This window comes from Mustela nigripes, chromosome 2 (assembly GCF_022355385.1).
Source record: "Mustela nigripes isolate SB6536 chromosome 2, MUSNIG.SB6536, whole genome shotgun sequence".
NCBI classification, from domain to species: domain Eukaryota; kingdom Metazoa; phylum Chordata; class Mammalia; order Carnivora; family Mustelidae; genus Mustela; species Mustela nigripes.
Genome location: NC_081558.1, coordinates 26,683,378 through 26,701,482, shown reverse-complemented (window position 1 = coordinate 26,701,482; position 18,105 = coordinate 26,683,378). Strand labels below are relative to the sequence as shown.

Below are 18,105 nucleotides of genomic sequence, written 5' to 3'. Positions count from 1 at the left end.
TTTTTTCCTGTTTGTTTTCACTGTTATGTTTTATGTTAAAAAAGTGTTCCTGAGGGGTGCCTGTGTGGCTCAGTAGGTTAAAGCCTCTGCCTTCGGGTCAGGTCATGATCCCAGGGTCCAGGGATTGAGGCCCGCATGGGGCTTTCTGCTCAGCTGGGAGCCTGCCCGCCCTCTGTCTGCCTCTCTGCCTCCTTATGATCTCTGTCTATCAAATAAGTAAATAAAATTAAAAAAAAAATTTTTTTTTAAGTGTTCCTAAGAGCTGGGGTGGCTCAGTCGGTTACACATCAGCCTTTGGCTCAGGTCATGATCCCAGGGTTCTGGCACTGAGCCCCACATCAGACTCTCTGCTCAGCAGGAAACCTGCTTCTCCCTCTGCCCCTCCCCCTGCTCATACTCTTTCTCTGTATCAAAAATAAATAAATTTAAAAATCTTTTAAAAAATAAAAAATAAGTAAGTGTTCCTTAGGGGGCAGCTGAGTGGCTCAGTTTATTAAGTGCCTGCCTTTGGCTCAGGTCATGATCTCAAGGTCCTGGGTTCAAGTCCCACATCAGGCTCCATGCTCAGCAGGGAACCTGCTTCGCCCTCCGCCTGTTGCTCCCCCTGCTTGTGTGCACTCACGCGCTCTCTCTGAGAAACAAAATCTTTTTTTAAAAAAAGTATCAGATTGGTAGATTGGTATCTTAATTTAATGAGCAAAATCACTTTCAAAGAGCAGTTGTACTCTATACTTATGCTTATATTAGAATAGCCCAAGTGAGACATGCATATTGATTGATGGGAAGGTCTCTAGAGAAGGGCATCTTTAATTCAGGAAAAGATGTAATCTAAACCACCCATGAGGGCAAACCTAACTTAGCTATTCCACTCTATATCTGTCAAACAGTGAAGACCTTGAACTCAACATTGGACAAGACGAAAAGGTTGGCTGACAATTCTAAATTGCCTATTTCTCCAACATAATTATGAAAATGTGTCAGAGCATACTTAAAATGAATTTTCTATCATGGCATAATTCACTGCCAGATAAGACATGTATTTCAAGTCATTTTCCTCATTCATACAATTAGGCTTTACCAAATAGCAGTTTCTTTATTAACTAAATAAAAAGCATACTTAAGAAGAAAGCACATCACTCAGCTAGTACATATCCAAGTGAATCACTTTATTATTATTTTGTTGTTGTTCCAGAGCATTGCGTAATATAGAGTAATCAAGGGTACTACTAAAAACACAACTGATATTTCTTTTAAAAGTTCTTTTACTGGGGTGACTGGGTGGCTCAGTTAAACATCTGCCTTGGGCTTGGGTCATGATCCCAGGGTCCTGGGATCAAGACCTGCTCACCAGGCTCCCTGCTCAGCTGGGAGTCAGCTCCCTACCCTACAATCCCTCCCCCCACCCACCTTGCATGCACTCTTGCTCTTTATAAATAAATTCTTTATTTTATTTTTTTAAGATTTACTTATTTATTTCAGAGAGAGAGAACACACAGAGGGAGAGGGAGAAGGGAGTGGGGCTGAGCAGGGAGCCTGACACAGGACTCTATCCCAGAACCTGGAATCATTACCTGAGCCCAACGCAGACGTTTAACCGTCAGTCTCCCAGGTACCACTAAATAAAATCTTAAAAAATCAAAACAAAACAAAAACTAAAAAATAAAAATTATTTTCTTAAGTTGCAGAATACAATCTCATTTGTGTGTGTGCATACATATATGTGTGTGTTTAAGCCCATGGACATGGTTATATATGCACGAAAAAAAATGTCTAAAAGGACTCACACTACCTCCTTGAGAACAGTTAACTCTGGGAGTGGGTTGGTCAATAAATTTTTCGATGGGCATCTGGGAGACTCAGTTGGTTAGGCATCTGCATTTGGCTCAAGCTGTGATTGCAGAGTCCTGGGATCAAGTCCCACATGAGGCTCCCTGCTCAGCGGGGAGCCTGCTTCTCCCTCTGCCTGCCTCTCCCTCTGCTTGTGCTCTCTCTCCCTCTCTCTGACAAATAGATCGATAAAATCTTTTAAAAATAAATAAATTTTCTATACTATGAAATGTTTACATTTCTCATTTACCATTTTTAATTAAAAAGGAAAGAAAAATTCATGCTTATCAAACTGACCATATACACAGCAAGGATTCTTAAAAATTACCATGAAAAAGCATAGTTGGTTAAGTATACAACTCTTGTGGGGTGGGGTGGCACACCTGGGTGTCTCAGTCAGTTAAGTAACTTCAGCTCAGGTCACGATCTCAGGGTCTGGGATCAAGCCCTGAGTCAGGCTCTCTGTTCAGCTGGGGGTCTGCTTGTCCCTCTTCCTCTTCCTCTGTCCCTTCCCCTTCCTTTGTGTGCTCTCTCATTCTCTCAAATAAATAAATAAATAAAGTCTTTTTTTTTTTTTTTTAAGATTTTATTTATTTATTTGACAGACAGAGATCACAAGTAGGCAGAGAGGCAGGCAGAGAGAGAGAGAGAGGAGAAAGCAGGCTCCCTGCTGAGCAGAGAGCCCGATGCGGGACTCGATCCCAGGACCCTGAGATCATGACCTGAGCTGAAGGCAGCAGCTTAACCCACTGAGCCACCCAGGCGCCCCATAAATAAATAAAGTCTTAAAAGTGTCCTGTGATTGAGCTCCGCATCAGACTCTGCTCAGGACAGCTCCTTGAGATTCTCTTTCCCTCTCCCTGTCCCTCCTCTGTCTCTCTCTCTCTCTCTTTCAAATAAATAAGTCTTAAATATATATATATATATGTATATATATACTTCACATATATATTTATATGCATGTGTGTATATTACATATGTATATGTATTTATATTATTTATTTTTATATATACATACATATATATGTGTGTGTGTGTGTGTGTGTGTGTACACGTGTACCAATATCAGCCCTTTTGCCTACACTACCCGCCTGACAGCACACCCAGATGAGATCCACATGACTCAGAATGGAGAGCTGAGGCACCTGAGTGGCTCAGTGGGTTAAAGCCTCTGCCTTCGGCTCGGGTCATGATCCCAGAGTCCTGGGATCAAGCCCTGAGTCAGGCTCTCTGCTCAGCAGGGAGCCTACCCCTCTCTCTCTCTCTGTCTGCCTCTCTGCCTACTTGTGATCTCTGTCAAATAAATAAACAAAATCTTTTTTTAAAAATTAACAGGATGGAGAGTTACATCTATATCATCAGACTCAAACCCCAACAGGGCTATTTCTCATTCATGGTGAGGATATGAAAATGAGTTCGATAAGGTATTTGTTTTGAACTTTGTGGCCTTCAAGCTTCCATCAATCTATACGTTCAAGCTTCATTTCACTTTAGGAAAATATATTGATCTGCCCAGACATCCCAGCAGCTCATCCCATCACCTGATCCAAATCATCAGATGAAACAAAGTATTCTTTGCCAACAGCTGCAATTATAGTATCTCTGCTATGTTTACTACGCTGGTCAGCTGGACAGACTGGAGGTTGTTTCCTACTCTGCCTGAAGATCTCACAATAAATATTTCTACAAGCATTACTAGTATGTAATATGTGTGTTACTTTAAAAGCTTGCCTTTTAAAAAAGACTAGCATTTGAGAGATACTTACTCTTTCAGCTTTCTCCCAGAATTTCTAAAATGTTTGCCAATTATAGAATATAAAGTCTACAAGTCCAATGACTCATTAGGAGGGAGGGAAAGAGAATATTAGTACAGAGAGCAATCAAGTCTCTAGGCAATGATTTCCTAGACACCTCCACACTGATGGCTTCAAACCATGACAGCTCACCATCCCATTTATTTATTTATTTAAAAGATTTTATTTATTTATTTGACAGAGATCACAAGCAGGCAGAGAGGTAGGCAGAGAGAGGGGGAAGCAGATTCCCGGCGGAGCAGAGAGCCTGATGCGGGGCCCGATCCCAGGACCCTGGGATCATGACCTGAGCTGAAGGCAGAGCCTTAACCTACTGAGCCATCCAGGCACCCCTCACCCTCCCATTTTTGAGAGCTTTCCTCTTTAACATGTCCTATGGATTCCCTTCTTGAGTTCCCTGTGTATGGGGAAGGGAATAAGAAAGTCAGTGGAGAAGTCCCCAAAGACACATCCATTTTACCTGCAGAGTGATAAGACGAAGGGGAATAATTGCCAAAGTGAGGTCTAGATCCCATAATCTGACCCGCTCATAGAGGCCTCTAAAGTACATGACAAACTATACTGTAGTTTCAAGAAAACTAGTTCTGTCTGGAGGAGGAACCTTCAAAGGATTAATCCTTCAAAGGATTTAATCTTCTTTTTTTTTTTTAAGATTATTTATTTATTTCACACACACACACACACACACACACACACACACACACACAGAGTTCACAAATAGGCAGAAGTAGGCAGAGAGGCAGGCAGAGAGAGAGGGAGAAGCAGCCTCCCTGTTGAGCAGGAGCCCGATGTGGGGCTTGATCCCAGGACACTGGGATCATGACCTGAGCTGAAGGCAGAGGCTTAACCCACTGAGCCACCCAGGTGCCCCAAGGATTTAATCTTTCATTTTCATGATCAGATCTCAGTGGTCTACAAATTGCCTTCAACCATATTCCAATGAGTATTCAAGGGAGTTCTAAGTTTTCAATGAACCCTTAATTTGTTCCAATATCCCCCCAGTGTACCACAGAGTCTCTCCTAGTTCAACAGTGGGCAATGAAATTCAAATCACAAAGCATCCATGCTACAACAGAGAAGTCACCTGGTTCAACCCCTTGTTTCAGATGGGGAAAGTGAGGATGGAGAGGGAAAATAAATGACCCAAGGTCTCCCCGCTGAAAGGGGCAGGGTCTGGGCTCCTTCCCAACATGAGCATTCCTAGCTCATTTCCCATCATTTCAGCTCCTGGTCCTCTCTTTTGTTTTGCTGTATGTGGTCTCCCTGGATGGTTACTCATTTCATGTTGCCTTTAAAATAAGTTAGTGATTCAGGGACGCCTGAGTGGTTCAGTCAGTTGGGCAACTGACTCTTGGTTTTGGCTCAGGTCATGACTTCAGGGTCGTGGGATCAGCAACCCCCCTGCCTGCCCTGGCAGGCTCCCCCCGCTCAGCAGGGAGTCTGCTTGTTCCCATCTCTCTGCCTCCCGCCCACTCACATGCACTCTCTCTCCCACTCTAAAGTAAATAAATAAATCTTTAAAATAAGGTGGTGATTCTTCTTTAAGACAAAATACACTCATTATATAAAGTTATGAAAACGCACCTACCTTAGCTTTGCTTATTTGGCTTATATCTGCTTGTTTATAGAGAACTTGGGAAGTACAAAACACTATAAAGAGCCAGGAAAAAAACCATAAAACCCACAGTCCTGCCACCTGGAGATTACCATTGTTAACAGTTTGGCATATCTCCCTCCAATCTTTCTTTCTAAACATTTCATGTAATTCTATTATATTGCATGTATAATTTTACATTCTGCTTTTTTTCCCCCCACTTTGGCATCTCTCCTACTGGAGACAGACAACTCTGCGTATATGTATTATATTTCTCTTTCTTCAGCAGGAACTCATTTATCCATCAGAAAGGGTAATCAGACACTAAAAAGCATGGTCACAGTTTTATTCTGTGGTTTTTAGAGTCTTTTTGGTCTGTTTTATGGAGGTTGTTTTGAAATTATTTTCTTGCCAAAAAGCTGTATGTACTTTCTTCTGTTTGTTTACTTGGATCTAGAAAAACCTCCCACTGAAATGATGTCTGGCCATATCCTGCCCAGCATAAGCCAACATCAATACACGTGGATATTTGCATTTGAAATAAAATGCACAGTGAAAGTGCCTATTTTCAAAGGGAAAATTATACTTAAGCAAAAATAAAATTCTATTATATTAAAAAGGCCATAACTGAATCGCCATAGAGATCCAACCTTACATCCCCTAAGCAAAAACAAATAGGGAAAAAAACCCTCTCCCCCCCACCGACCCATTCTTGGGGGCTAGGCCTACAATTTCAATTTCAGAGCCCTTCCTCCCATGAGCCCTCCTCAGTCCCAGCTGAATGACACTGTATGAAGATCGGTGGGCAAAGGTTCTCTTGTGCATCAAGGTGAAAACACGTAGTAGGCTCAATGTTAACTCCCAAATGCCATTGTGGAAATGCTGCCTGGGAACGTCTAGAGAGACTTGTGGAGAAAATCCACTGCTGGAATGAACTACACATCGGTGCCTTATCCACATCATCAGAGACCCAGCTTTTGTCTAAGTGGAAAGAATATGCTATGAAAATCAATAAATGAGGGCGCCTGGGTGGCTCAGTGGGTTAAGCCGCTGCCTTCAGCTCAGGTCATGATCTCAGGGTCCTGGGATTGAGCCTCACATCGGGCTCTCTGCTCAGCATGGAGCCTGCTTCCCTCTCTCTCTCTCTCTCTCTGCCTGCCTCTCTATCTACTTGTGATCTCTCTCTCTGTCAAATAAATAAATAAATAATCTTTAAAAAGAAAAAAATCCATAAATGAAACCAATTAAACCCATCAATAAGGAGAATTTGATCTCTCCCAATATTTTTTTTTTTTTAAAGATTTTATTTATTTATTTGAGAGAGAGACAGTGAGCGAGAGAGCATGAGCGAGGAGAAGGTCAGAGGGAGAAGCAGACTCTCCATGCAGCTGGGAGTCCGATGTGGGACTCGATCCCGGGACTCCGGGATCATGACCTGAGCCGAAGGCAGTCGTCCAACCAATTGAGCCACCCAGGCGTCCCATGATCTCTCCCAATATTTTATCTGAAGATTTAAATTGGTCATACTATAATTAAAATTTAAAGAGACACAATTTGTCAAATTCACAACCATCTGTCAATTATATAAAGGTCTACAGACACTCAGGCCAATTCTATCAGAGACCAAGTTAGGCATTTCTGTTTTCAGCAGGGTTGTAAATAATGTTGTAGTTTGGACTCTACATATGCTGTTTTCCAAAGCCTGATCAATAACCATGGTGTTTTGAAGGAAAGGAAGCATGTGCTCACTCTCAGCCAGAAGTCCTCCTGACCTTCGTGGACAGGACCAGTGGTCACTCAGACTAGGTAATAAGTGATGACAAGCTCATCAATGAAGGGAGAGCAGTGCTTCACCTTTCGGCCGAACTGGTCATAAACCAAGCACACCTGCTCAGGGTTTACGTTATCAATCATCTGAGATATGACCCAGGCCCAGTGGTCTGCAATCACCCACGGCACTTGAAGACCAATCTGCTGAATGGGGATGTGGGTGCTACTGCCATAACTTACTATGGTGCTAACGCCCCTCTAAGACCCTTCCATCATGACCAGCAAGCACAGCTATTTCCAGAAAGATTCTGCAGCTCATCCCTCTTTCCATTGTGGCCACCAAGTTAGGAACATTTAAATCAAAGGGAGTTAGCAATAGGTATTTAAGAGGAAAAAAGTTACACTGAAAAAGGCTATCTCTAGCTCCTGCTGAGTATTGATCTGCAAGGCTGACTATGCAGTCTAGCTCAGCGGTGAGAGTCTGAGACAGTCCCAGCTCTAAGTGAATGACTCCAGCAACCCTGCCAGTCATTCCTTATCTGTGCAGAAGAGAGGACACACAGCATCCCATGACTGTGGTAAGGATATCATCTCGCACACAGGGACTCACTTGCCTGTGACTATTGTAAATCAGATGTTTATTTCCCAAAGTTTATTTTTAGAGCCACACATCATCTGTTTAAAGTTTAAGTCTATATCTTCTACCAGAAAGATCTGCTAGTTTTTTGTTCTTGATACTGCCCTTTCCAACCAGTTTCTAGGACACCCCAAGCAATGACCATGTGTCATTAGTGTTTTCAAGTATTTACCTGCAAGCTGTTGTTCAGCAAATCAAAGTCGCTGTATCTCCTAACGATCTGTAAGACAAGAGAGCGGTGTTTTCATTCAGTAAAGACCACCTCTTTCATTTCCTTATTTAATATTTATTAGCATTCTAGGGCTGAGGCACTTGAACTAAAGGTAGTAGGGCTTACACCAGGTGCTTAAATTGCTTAACTGACAGGCCCAGAAAACAGACTTATCAGTGCCCAGAGCTAGCTAGGCCCATGGGAAACCGGTTAACACCAGTCAAACACACAAGATGCCAATAGGTAAAAGAGAATGATGATGTATTTGTTTTTAGGGTGAATAGCCCTTTAAATATCTTTCTCATTAACCAGGCACCTGGAAAGATGAATTAATGATTTATGCTCCCACCCAAAAAAGTTTTACTGAACATGAAATCAAAGTAAAGGGAAGTGAACAGTTTTGAGGCCCTTTCATCCTTGCCCTGGATAAAACTTCCCCCAGTTGAGAACCCACCGTTCTAGAGATAGGACTGTACCTGCAGGCAGAGAGGCCACACCTTTCCCAATTCCCTGTGTTTCCCCTCTTGGTAGACAGTCCACTTTCCACTGTCTACACATTCTTTCTTAGTTATGCTGATGGCACTGATTAGGCCAGAGTCAAATTCCACTAGCTCTTCAGGCTCTGGGCAAGGAAATTATTTTGCTTTTGAATGATTTGACTGCAACGCTTGTTGAGGACTCCAAAATAATAGTGAGCAGAATTACCTACCATCTTCTAGGACTCTGCCCTCGGAGAATCTCCCCCAGTAGGTCCACAATGGGGCCCAAGAGTCCACGTTTTGGGGAAGTATCCCCAGGATTCTAATGCCTTGTATCTGGAAAACTACCCCAAGGATTGATTTCCCTGGTAGGACAATGTTCTTGCCCTGCTTGTCAAATACAAGAGTTAAAATAGAAGGCCATCCCTCATAAGTGCAAAGGAGTGAAAGGTACACAGCAGTGAATCATGGCAAATACACAGATTCCAACCCTATTCTGTCGCTGATTTGTGTGTGACCATTGCCTAGTTAGTAACCCTTGAATGTAAAACAAGGAGCTCCAATCATGCATATGTATTTTTAAAGGGTTGAGTGAATTAATGTGCCTGAATCAGTGCCTGACAACAAATGTTCAAGAGATGTTAAATAGTGTAACTATTCACGCAGAAAGCAGTTTGAGGGTGCTAGGTGGCTCAGCTAGTTAAGCCACTGCCTTCAGCTCAGGTCATGATCCTGGAGTCCCAGGATCAAGTCCTGCATCAGGATCCCAGCTCTGCAGGGAGTGTCCTTCTCCCTCTGGCCTTCTCCCCCCTCGTGCTCTCTCTCACTCTCTCTCTCCTTCAAATAAACAAAAAATAATAATTTTTAAAAAACCAGTTTGAGGGGCGCCTGGGTGGCTCAGTGGGTTAAAGCCTCTGCCTTTGCCTCAGGTCATGATCCCAGGGTCCTGGTATCAAGCCCCACATCGGGCTCTCTGCTCGGTGGAGAGCCTGCTTCCCCCTTTCTCTCTCTGCCTGCCTCTCTGCCTACTTGTGATCTCTCTCTGTCAAATAAATAAATAAAATCTTTTTTTTTTTTTTTTAAGATTTTATTTATTTATTTGACAGAGAGAAATCACAAGTACACTGAGAGGCAGGCAGAGAGAGAGAGAAGGAAGCAGGCTTTCTGCTGAGCAGAGAGCCCAATGCGGGACTCGATCCCAGGACCCTGAGATCATGACCTGAGCCGAAGGCAGCGGCTTAACCCACTGAGCCACCCAGGCGCCCCAATAAATAAAATCTTTAAAAAAAAAAAAAAAAAAAACCAGTTTGAAAATTCAGGCAAAGAGAAGACCAAGTGTGGACCACTGTGGTCCAAGACTGCTCAGGGTGAGAGCTAAGATTCAGGCCTGAAGGACAAGGTACATACGCTGCTTTGTAAGGGGGGGGGGGTTATAATTACAAAAGCAAGAAAAAATGGCCCCTAGAGAGAAGTCACCCACCCTCTGCAAGTCAACCGACACAGGAAGGACTTCTGGATCTAAGTAGGCAGTTTTTACTCTCTTTCCACTACGGAAGAGCACAGACCCTCGGGCTATAGGGCAAGTCCATGGGGAGTCCATGAAATGCACAGGCTCTGAGCTGTACAATGTCCAGGGTCCCCTCTAGGCTTTCCATCCGAGGGACCTCACTCTAACGGGCCCCACCTACACATGGCTGCAGGGGAGAAGTATGAATTACTAAGAACAAAACAAGTCATCTACCTACTATCTATCTTACTCTGGGTCAAACTAGACAACAAATTCCTAGATACTCTCTGTGGTAACATCATATACCAATTAAACCAAACAAATGGGAACAGAAAACCCTTTGGATATAAATCTTAAAGCTGGAAGGTTTATATCTAAAAGAAGCAGGATTCATATTTATGCATGTTTTGGTTTTCCCACAGTTTTGGATAACCTGAGTCAGATTTTTATTTAAACAGTTAAACATTTTTCTAGTGACAAAAAAAAAATGCCTACCTGCCAACTGTTTTCTGCTGAAATTCCTCTTTGCACCCGAATGATATACTCCTAAAAAAAGAGAGGGGAAAGAAAGAGGCTGTTATAAGACACCCAAATCAGAGAATCAAAATTAATTGAAAATATCAGATAAAGTAGACTTCAGAGCAAAGAAAAGTACTAGAGATAGAGGATATTGCATCAAGATAAAACAGTAATCAACCAGCAAGACACAGCAATCTGAAATGTGTATATACCAAACACCAGAGATGTAAAATACGGGAGGCAAAAACTGACGGAACTGAAAGAAGAAATGGGCAAATTCATGGTTATGGATGGAGACTTCCACACCCTTCTTTCAGTAATTAATAGAACTATTAGACAGGAAGGACACAGAAGAACTCAACAATACATCAACCAACATTTTTTTTTAAGATTATTTATTTATTTATTTGACAGAGAGTGAGATCATAAGTAGGCAGAGAGGCAGAGAGAGAGGAGGAAGCAGGCTCCCTGCTGAGCAGACAGCCTGATGTGGGGCTTGATCCCAGGACCCTGGGATCATGACCTGAGCCAAAGGCAGAGGCTTTAACCCACTGAGCCACCCAGGCGCCCCTCAACCAACATTTTTAATAAGGATTTGTGGACACTCCAGCCAGAACACTCCAGTAGAATACACATTCCTTTCAAGAGGACATACAGATGGCAATAAGCACAGAAAAAGATGTTCAACATTACTAGTCATCTGGAAAACACATACAAAGACCGCAATGAAATATTATTACACACCTGCCACAATGACTAAAACAAACAAAAAATAATACCAAATGCTGGCTAAGTCACAGAGAAACTGGATCACACATATACTGCCAGTGGGCATGTAAAACGGACCCTCACTCTGGAATATGGTTTAGCAGTTTCTTTTTTTTTTTTTTTAAGATTTTATTTATTTATTTGACAGACAGAGATCACAAGTAGGCAGAGAGGCAGGCAGAGAGAGAGAGGAGGAAGCAGGCTCCCTACTGAGCAGAGAGCCCGATGTGGGGCTCGATCCTAGGACCCTGGGATCATGACCTGAGCCGAAGGCAGAGGCTTTAACCCACTAAGCCACCGAGGCGCCCCGGTTTAGCAGTTTCTTAAAAGATTAAACATGCAACTATTATGTGACCCAGCAATTGTACTCCTGGGCATTACCCTAGAGAAATGAGCATTTATGATCACACAAAACTTGTACAGGAATGTTCTGTTCCAGTGTTGGTAGCAGCTTCATTAGTAACAGCCCAAAATTAGAAACCAACCAGATGTCCATCAACAGGTGAGGGGTTAAACTCTGCTGCATCCGTATCACACAGCAATACTCAGTTACAAAGAAGAATAAACTACTGGTTCACGTAACAACTTGGATGAATCTCCAGGGTTATGCTGGGTGAAAAAGTTGGGCCCAAAAGATTATAAACTGTATGACTCCATTCATGAAATGACAACATGATAGATACGGAGAACAAATTAGTGTTGTAGGAGTTAAGGCTGGATTGGTAGGGTGTGGGGGGTAGGGATGCAGGTGTGGCTATAGAAAGCCAAAGTGAGGGGCTATGCTTTCAATGTTTGTGTCCCTCCCCCCCCCAAATTCATGCTGAATACGAACCCCAAAGATAATGGTATTAGGAGGCAGGACCTGTGAGAAGTTCTTAGGTCATGGAAGTGAAACCCTCATGAATGTGTTTAGTGCCAAGTAAAGGAGGCTCCAGAAGGATCCCTTGCCCCTTCTACCAAGAGGATACTTTGAGAAAGTACCAGTGATGAATGAGGAAGAGGACTCTCCCCAGAAGGCAACCACGCTGGCTCCCTGATCTCGGACTTTCAACATCTGGAACTGTGAAAAATAAGTTTCTGTAGTGCATCAGCCATCCACACCTGCCTGAGGGATGCTTGGATTGATGGGAATGTTCTGGATCTAGACTGTATCAAAGTCAATGTGCTGACTGTGATACTGAACCACAGTTTCACAAGACAGTACCACTGAAACAAACTGGATGATGGACATATGGGATCTCTCTGTGTTATTTCTTACAACGGCATGTAAATCTGTAATTCCCTAAGATAAAAAGTTTAAACTTAGGTATTCAAACAAGGAGTGGTAGCAATCGGAAGACTAAGATCCACGATTTTGGGTGTTCAGAGTTTGCATTCTATATGCATCCCCAGCTAGAGAAGGCCCGGATTAGGGAAGCAAGTGAAAGGGTAGAATAGAGAGGCAGTGATGGCATTTTCCAAAGAAACCAAATCCAGTGACCAAACCCCCTACCTGCTTGATCATTAACATCTCTCTGCTCCTGAGGAGGAGAGAGAGGAGAGGGTATTCAAAATACATATTTTTGGGGCGCCTGGGTGGCTCAGAGGGTTAAGCCTCTGCCTTCGGCTCCGGTCATGATCCCAGGGTCCTGGGATTGAGTCCCGCATCGGGCTCTCTGCTCAGCAGCGAGTCTGCTTCCTCCTCTCTCTCTCTCTCTCTGCCTGCCTCTCTGCCTGCTTGTGATCTCTGTCTGTCAAATAAATAAATAAAATCTTTATAAAAAAAAAAAAAACATATTCTTGGGACGTCTGGGTTGCTCAGTGGTTAAGCGGCTGCCTTAGGCTCAGGTCATGATCCCAGGGTCCTGGGACCCAGTCCCCAGTCAGGCTATCTGCTCAGCTCAGCAGGGTGTTTGCTTCTCCCTCTGCCTGCAGCTTCCCCTGCTTATGCTCTCTCTCTCCCCCTGACAAATAAAATCTTAAAAAAAAAAAAAAACACACATTCTCAGGCTTTGCACCAGAAATGCTGAATTAGAATCTCTGAGATAGAACCCTAGAATTACATGTGTTAACAGCCTCCCTTTTTTTTTTTAAGATTTTAAAGGCAGAAGCTTAACAACTGAGCCACCCAGGCGCCCCTCCCCGCATAATTCTTACGAAGACAGTAAGCAGGAAACACAGATCTAGTCTAGCCTTCTGTCTATATACAGGAGGATTCATGATGAAGGTATAGATTAAATCATTTAAGAATGTTGACATTCTTTCCTCAAAGGCTCAGAATTGTTTTAATCTCCTTGGATGGTATGATTTAGGCATTACGGACAATCACTACTCAACAAATGCTTATCAACAAGGTATTCAACAAATCTTTTCTACTGAATTCTCATTTAAATAGGTGATTTAGAAAACAAAGCCAAATAAGCACTGTTAACCTGGTGACTGAATTTTAAAATAGATGTTATTGCGCTATCTTTCATTTCCACTCCGAGTATTTAAGAAAAGTGTATAAAGTTCTCAGAGCAGGAATTCCCACCTTCTCAGGAATATGTTAAGGATGGCAATTCAACAATATCCACTCAATTATGAATGAATCAGTTGTGTACCTGGCAGCCATGCTGAGTTGGGTTCATATGGGGGTATAAAATAAAATAAAATAAAATAAAATAATAAATAATAAATTTATATAAATATAAATATAAAAATATATGTGCATATATATATATATTTTAAGATTTTATCTATCTATTGGACAGAGAGACAGCAAGTGAGGGAACGCAGGGAAAGTGGGAGAGGGAGAAGCAGGATTCCCACTGAGCAAGAAGCCCAATATAGGGCTCAATCCCAGGACCCCAGGAACATGACCTGAGCAGAAGGCAGAAGGCAGATGCTTAATGACTGAGCCACCCAGGCATCCCATAAAATAAATATTTTAAGACTAATTCGTGGGACGCCTGGGTGGCTCAGTGGGTTAAGCCACTGCCTTCGGCTCAGGTCATGATCTCGGGGTCCTGGGATCGAGTCCCGCATCGGGCTCTCTGCTCAGCGGGGAGCCTGCTTCCCTCTCTCTCTCTCTCTGCCTACTTGTGATCTTTCTCTGTCAAATAAATAAAATCTTTAAAAAAAAAAAAAAAAGACTGATTCGTGTAGTGTGGCAAATCTCTTAAGCAATATGCTAATGCAATTATTTCTAAATCCATACAGATAAAATGCTGAAAACTTCTGACATTCTTAAATTTGGGGGATCAATCCTTTATGGTGAAAATTTTCTTTTTTCCAGGCAAATTTTCTGGGCTTTTACATTCTCAGAGTCAAGCTGAAATTAGCATATATCATGGAGTACTTCCAAACAACCACACATTGAAAAGACAAGCTCTTCTGATGTCTAAAATTGAGGGAAAATGTTGATTCTCAAAAACCACTTTTAGCATCTATTATTTCACTATGATTTATCAGAGGAATAATATTAATTTAATTCATTTTTTTAAAAGATTTTATTTACTTATTTGCTAGAGAAACAGCAAGAGAGGAACACAAGCAGGGAGATTGATTGGGAGAGGGAGAAGCAGGCTTCCTGCTGAGCAGGGAGCCCAATGTGGGGCTGGATCCCAGGACCCTGGGATGATAACCTGAGCCAAAGGCAGACACTTAACGACTGAGCTGCCTGGCGCCCCTCGAATAATACTAATTTTAAAAATTCCAGTTCAGTGTTGGGCACTTTGTAGGTACTGAGTAAAAACACAGTTGTCGCGCTTTACATATGTTGAGTTTAAAGTTCAGACCTGTGCTTTACAAAGACATTGCTGCCAACTGTAAATATCCACTAATGCACCCATAATGTTCCAATCCCTGTACTTCATTCATGCTGGGGTGTAAGTCTGAACAGAAAGGTACAGTCTGATTCCATTCCTTCCTTCGTAGACACACAATTTAGATTAAAACAAAACAAAAACAAAAACTTGTCTATAAACACAGGACTCTTGATCTCAAAGCCGTGAGTTTGAGACCCAGATTGAGAGCAGAGTTTACTTAATAAAATTTAGAACTTCCTGAACACACATTTGTGCCAGAGTCGGTTATGTCTACACTATTTGGTCAACTGGCAAACATCTTCTCACCTTACTCCTTTCTATATGTTCTTTGCCCTTTATTCCTCTCCCCTCCCCGCAACTGACAGTAACCACTATGTGCTCTAGTCTTCCATGAGCCTTTACCATTGTCTCTACTCCAGGATTGCAGGACTATCAGGCTAATAATTCTCACTAAGGTATTCCTGAAGTCTCTTCATTGATACCCTATAAAGTTGTCTATTATTGTGATTATGATTATTACACTGTCTTAAAAAAGACCCTGTCTATAAAGCAATAATGACTGGGAAAAGCATGTGACAGAGGGAAGCAGTAACTACAAGATAATGCCTGGGTCATGTTGTCAGACGGTGATAGCCAAAATGACATCGCCATTAATGTCTGTGCCAAGACATTCTTTAAATTTAGGCCAGTGATTTCAAAAGAGGGTGATTCTGACCCAAGTGACATTTAGCAATGTCTGGAGACATCACTGGTTGTCACAAGGGATGAGGGAGCTACTGGCATCCAGTAGACAGAGGTCAGGGATGCTGCAAAACACCTACAATGGACAGCACAGCCCTCCCTGCCCACCCCCGCCACGAAGGACTACCTGGCACCGAATGTCCTTGGTGCTAAGGCTGAGACAGCCAGGTTCAGGCGCATCATTAAACATCCCCATCCATGGAGGCTTGGCTTACAGGGTGGTGCTGGGGGCTACCTCTGTCTTCATCTGTAGTTGGCCATAGCCTACTAGTATCTCATATACAACACCACTTGTGTCCACCTAGACTTACTTAGTTACTGGTGGCCTGAAAGCACCACCATTGTGTAAAAACACATCAGGGACCCATTAAGGCTTCACTGTGGCCCCCAAGTCCCATATGCCATCTGGTAACAGATACAGAAAGACACTGGAGAATATAAGGTAATTTTGCTCGAAAATATTTCCTTTAAGTAAACTCCACCCCAACATGGGGCTCGAACTCACAACCCCAAGATCAAGAGTCCCTCTACCGATTGACCCACCTGAGTGTCCCTACTCAGAAATAATTTTACTCCAGTTCAATAAGGCAAGTTAGTCCCTTACTATAAAATGTTTGATTTTTTTTTATTTTGCTTGATACCACCATCCACTTGACCAAAAGGAGATATTTTCACCTCAAATTTCCAATCTGCAAACTAAACAGAGCACTGCTGTCCACTGCTGGCAATCAGGCTGTAGCTCTTATTAAAGCAGAAAGAAGAGTGCCCTGGGGACTGGTAGAAACCCAACATTGAAGTCATACCTTCTCCTCCTGCACCACGGTCAGCAGCCCAGAATCCTCCAGCAAATCTTTCCCATCTTTTCTGTCATCTCTAATGCGGAATGGAAACTGCCATGTATATCAAAGAGACAATAAACCACCAAGGCCCATCAGGCAATGAAGGGCTCTGTAGTGCAGCCCTGAGTCTCATAGGTCTACACCTGTCCCCAAACCCTGCCATCTGCTGCCACTTCCCCAACAGGCCTTCTCCTTGCTCCCCCCATGACACCATGCCCTCCATCTCGGTGGGGCAGAGTGGCCATCCTGTCAAGCCCTAGCATTTTGGCTAGTTTGTGTGGTCTGGTGCAGAAGTTCTTCAAACTGGAAAGGCACCAGGACCATGGAATTTCTTACTTAAGTGACGTTAGAGAGAAGCAAGCACCGATCCTGTGCCTGGAACTTTGCTAAGCCCTTTACTCTGCACTTCTTTCCAATTCTCACAGCTGCCAAGAGGTTAGATCTCAGCTCCGCTGAGGGAGCTAAGGTCACATAACTAGGAAGCCACTGAGTGGGAAATGCAACCTCAGTAGCAGATTCCCAAGACCCTCCCACCTGCCCGGCTCGCAGCCCTAAGTGACCTGGGGAGCCCTGAGCTCTTTCTGCAACCCTGAAAGATGAGAGACCTCACTAGTGGGTGCAACTCAAGTGGTCTATTTCTTTTTTTCTTTTCTTAAGATTCTATTTATTTATTTGACAGACAGAGTTCACAAGTAGGCAGAGAGGCAGGCAGAGAGAGAGAGAGGGAAGCAGGCTCCCCGCTGAGCAGAGAGCTCGATGATCCCAGGACTCTGGAATCATGACCTGAGATGAAGGCAGAGGCTTTAACCCACTGAGCCACCCAGGCACCCAAGTGGTCCATTTCTAATGATGGTGACCCACTGACTCCAGTACTGGGGGGGAGGGGGCTGTCATTTCCACAACTGTTGATTAATGTTCCCAACACAGGCCGTTTTCCAAGTAAGCATCCTCATTGGCATTTTGCTTCCTAAGTTTTCAGAAACGCAGTTAAGATTTCCCTGCACAATAGGTGACATTCAAAGATGTCTTGGTTCGATGAAATTTTAGGAACAAAATGAGAAGGAAAACTTATTTTGAATCTGTCTGGCCCCAAATTACCTTAATGAGGCTACAAACACTGATCACTCTGGGAAAAAAATGTGTTAAAGGAACTAAAACCCAAACTTAAGCAAACCTTCAAACCAGATTAACCCACATAATTCTTCCTTCTCTTCTGGCACAGATAAGACTCAAAGTACAGAGAGATGAGGGCAGCTTTTTGGAGGTACTTCACCTGTCTGTGTTCCCACATCACCATCTCTAAAGCAGAGGGTCCCAATGCTGCTGCATTCGATAATCACCTAGAGAACTAAAATAAAAATAAAAGGATACTAAAGGTTTGACCCTCCCTCCCCAAGATTCTGATTTAACTTGTCTGGCTGAAACACGGCATTAGTAGGTCCTAAAAGTTCCCCAGGTGATTCTAAAGTGCAGCCAGGGGCGAGAACCATGGTTCTAAAACCTCTTAAAAAGGAAGCAGCTTTCCACTATAAAAATAAAAACCCTCTCAAGAGAGGAAGGAAACAAATGAGCCAAGCACCCACCAAACCTCAGAGCCTCCTCCATCCCCAG

At 43.1% G+C, this 18,105-nt stretch overlaps 1 protein-coding gene across 16 annotated transcripts in view; it reads right to left on the bottom strand.

Annotated features, from left to right (window-relative positions):
- The window catches only part of PXK (PX domain containing serine/threonine kinase like), an 80,176-nt gene that overhangs the window by 42,152 nt on the left and 19,919 nt on the right, over positions 1-18,105 (bottom strand). For all 16 annotated transcript variants that reach the window (XM_059390041.1, XM_059390042.1, XM_059390055.1 and 13 more), the window contains exons 2-3: positions 10,335-10,385; positions 7,815-7,862 (exon numbers count right to left, since the gene is read on the bottom strand). In XM_059390041.1, the coding sequence (XP_059246024.1) occupies positions 7,815-7,862; positions 10,335-10,385 (99 nt within the window). The remainder of the gene's footprint in view (positions 1-7,814; positions 7,863-10,334; positions 10,386-18,105) is intronic.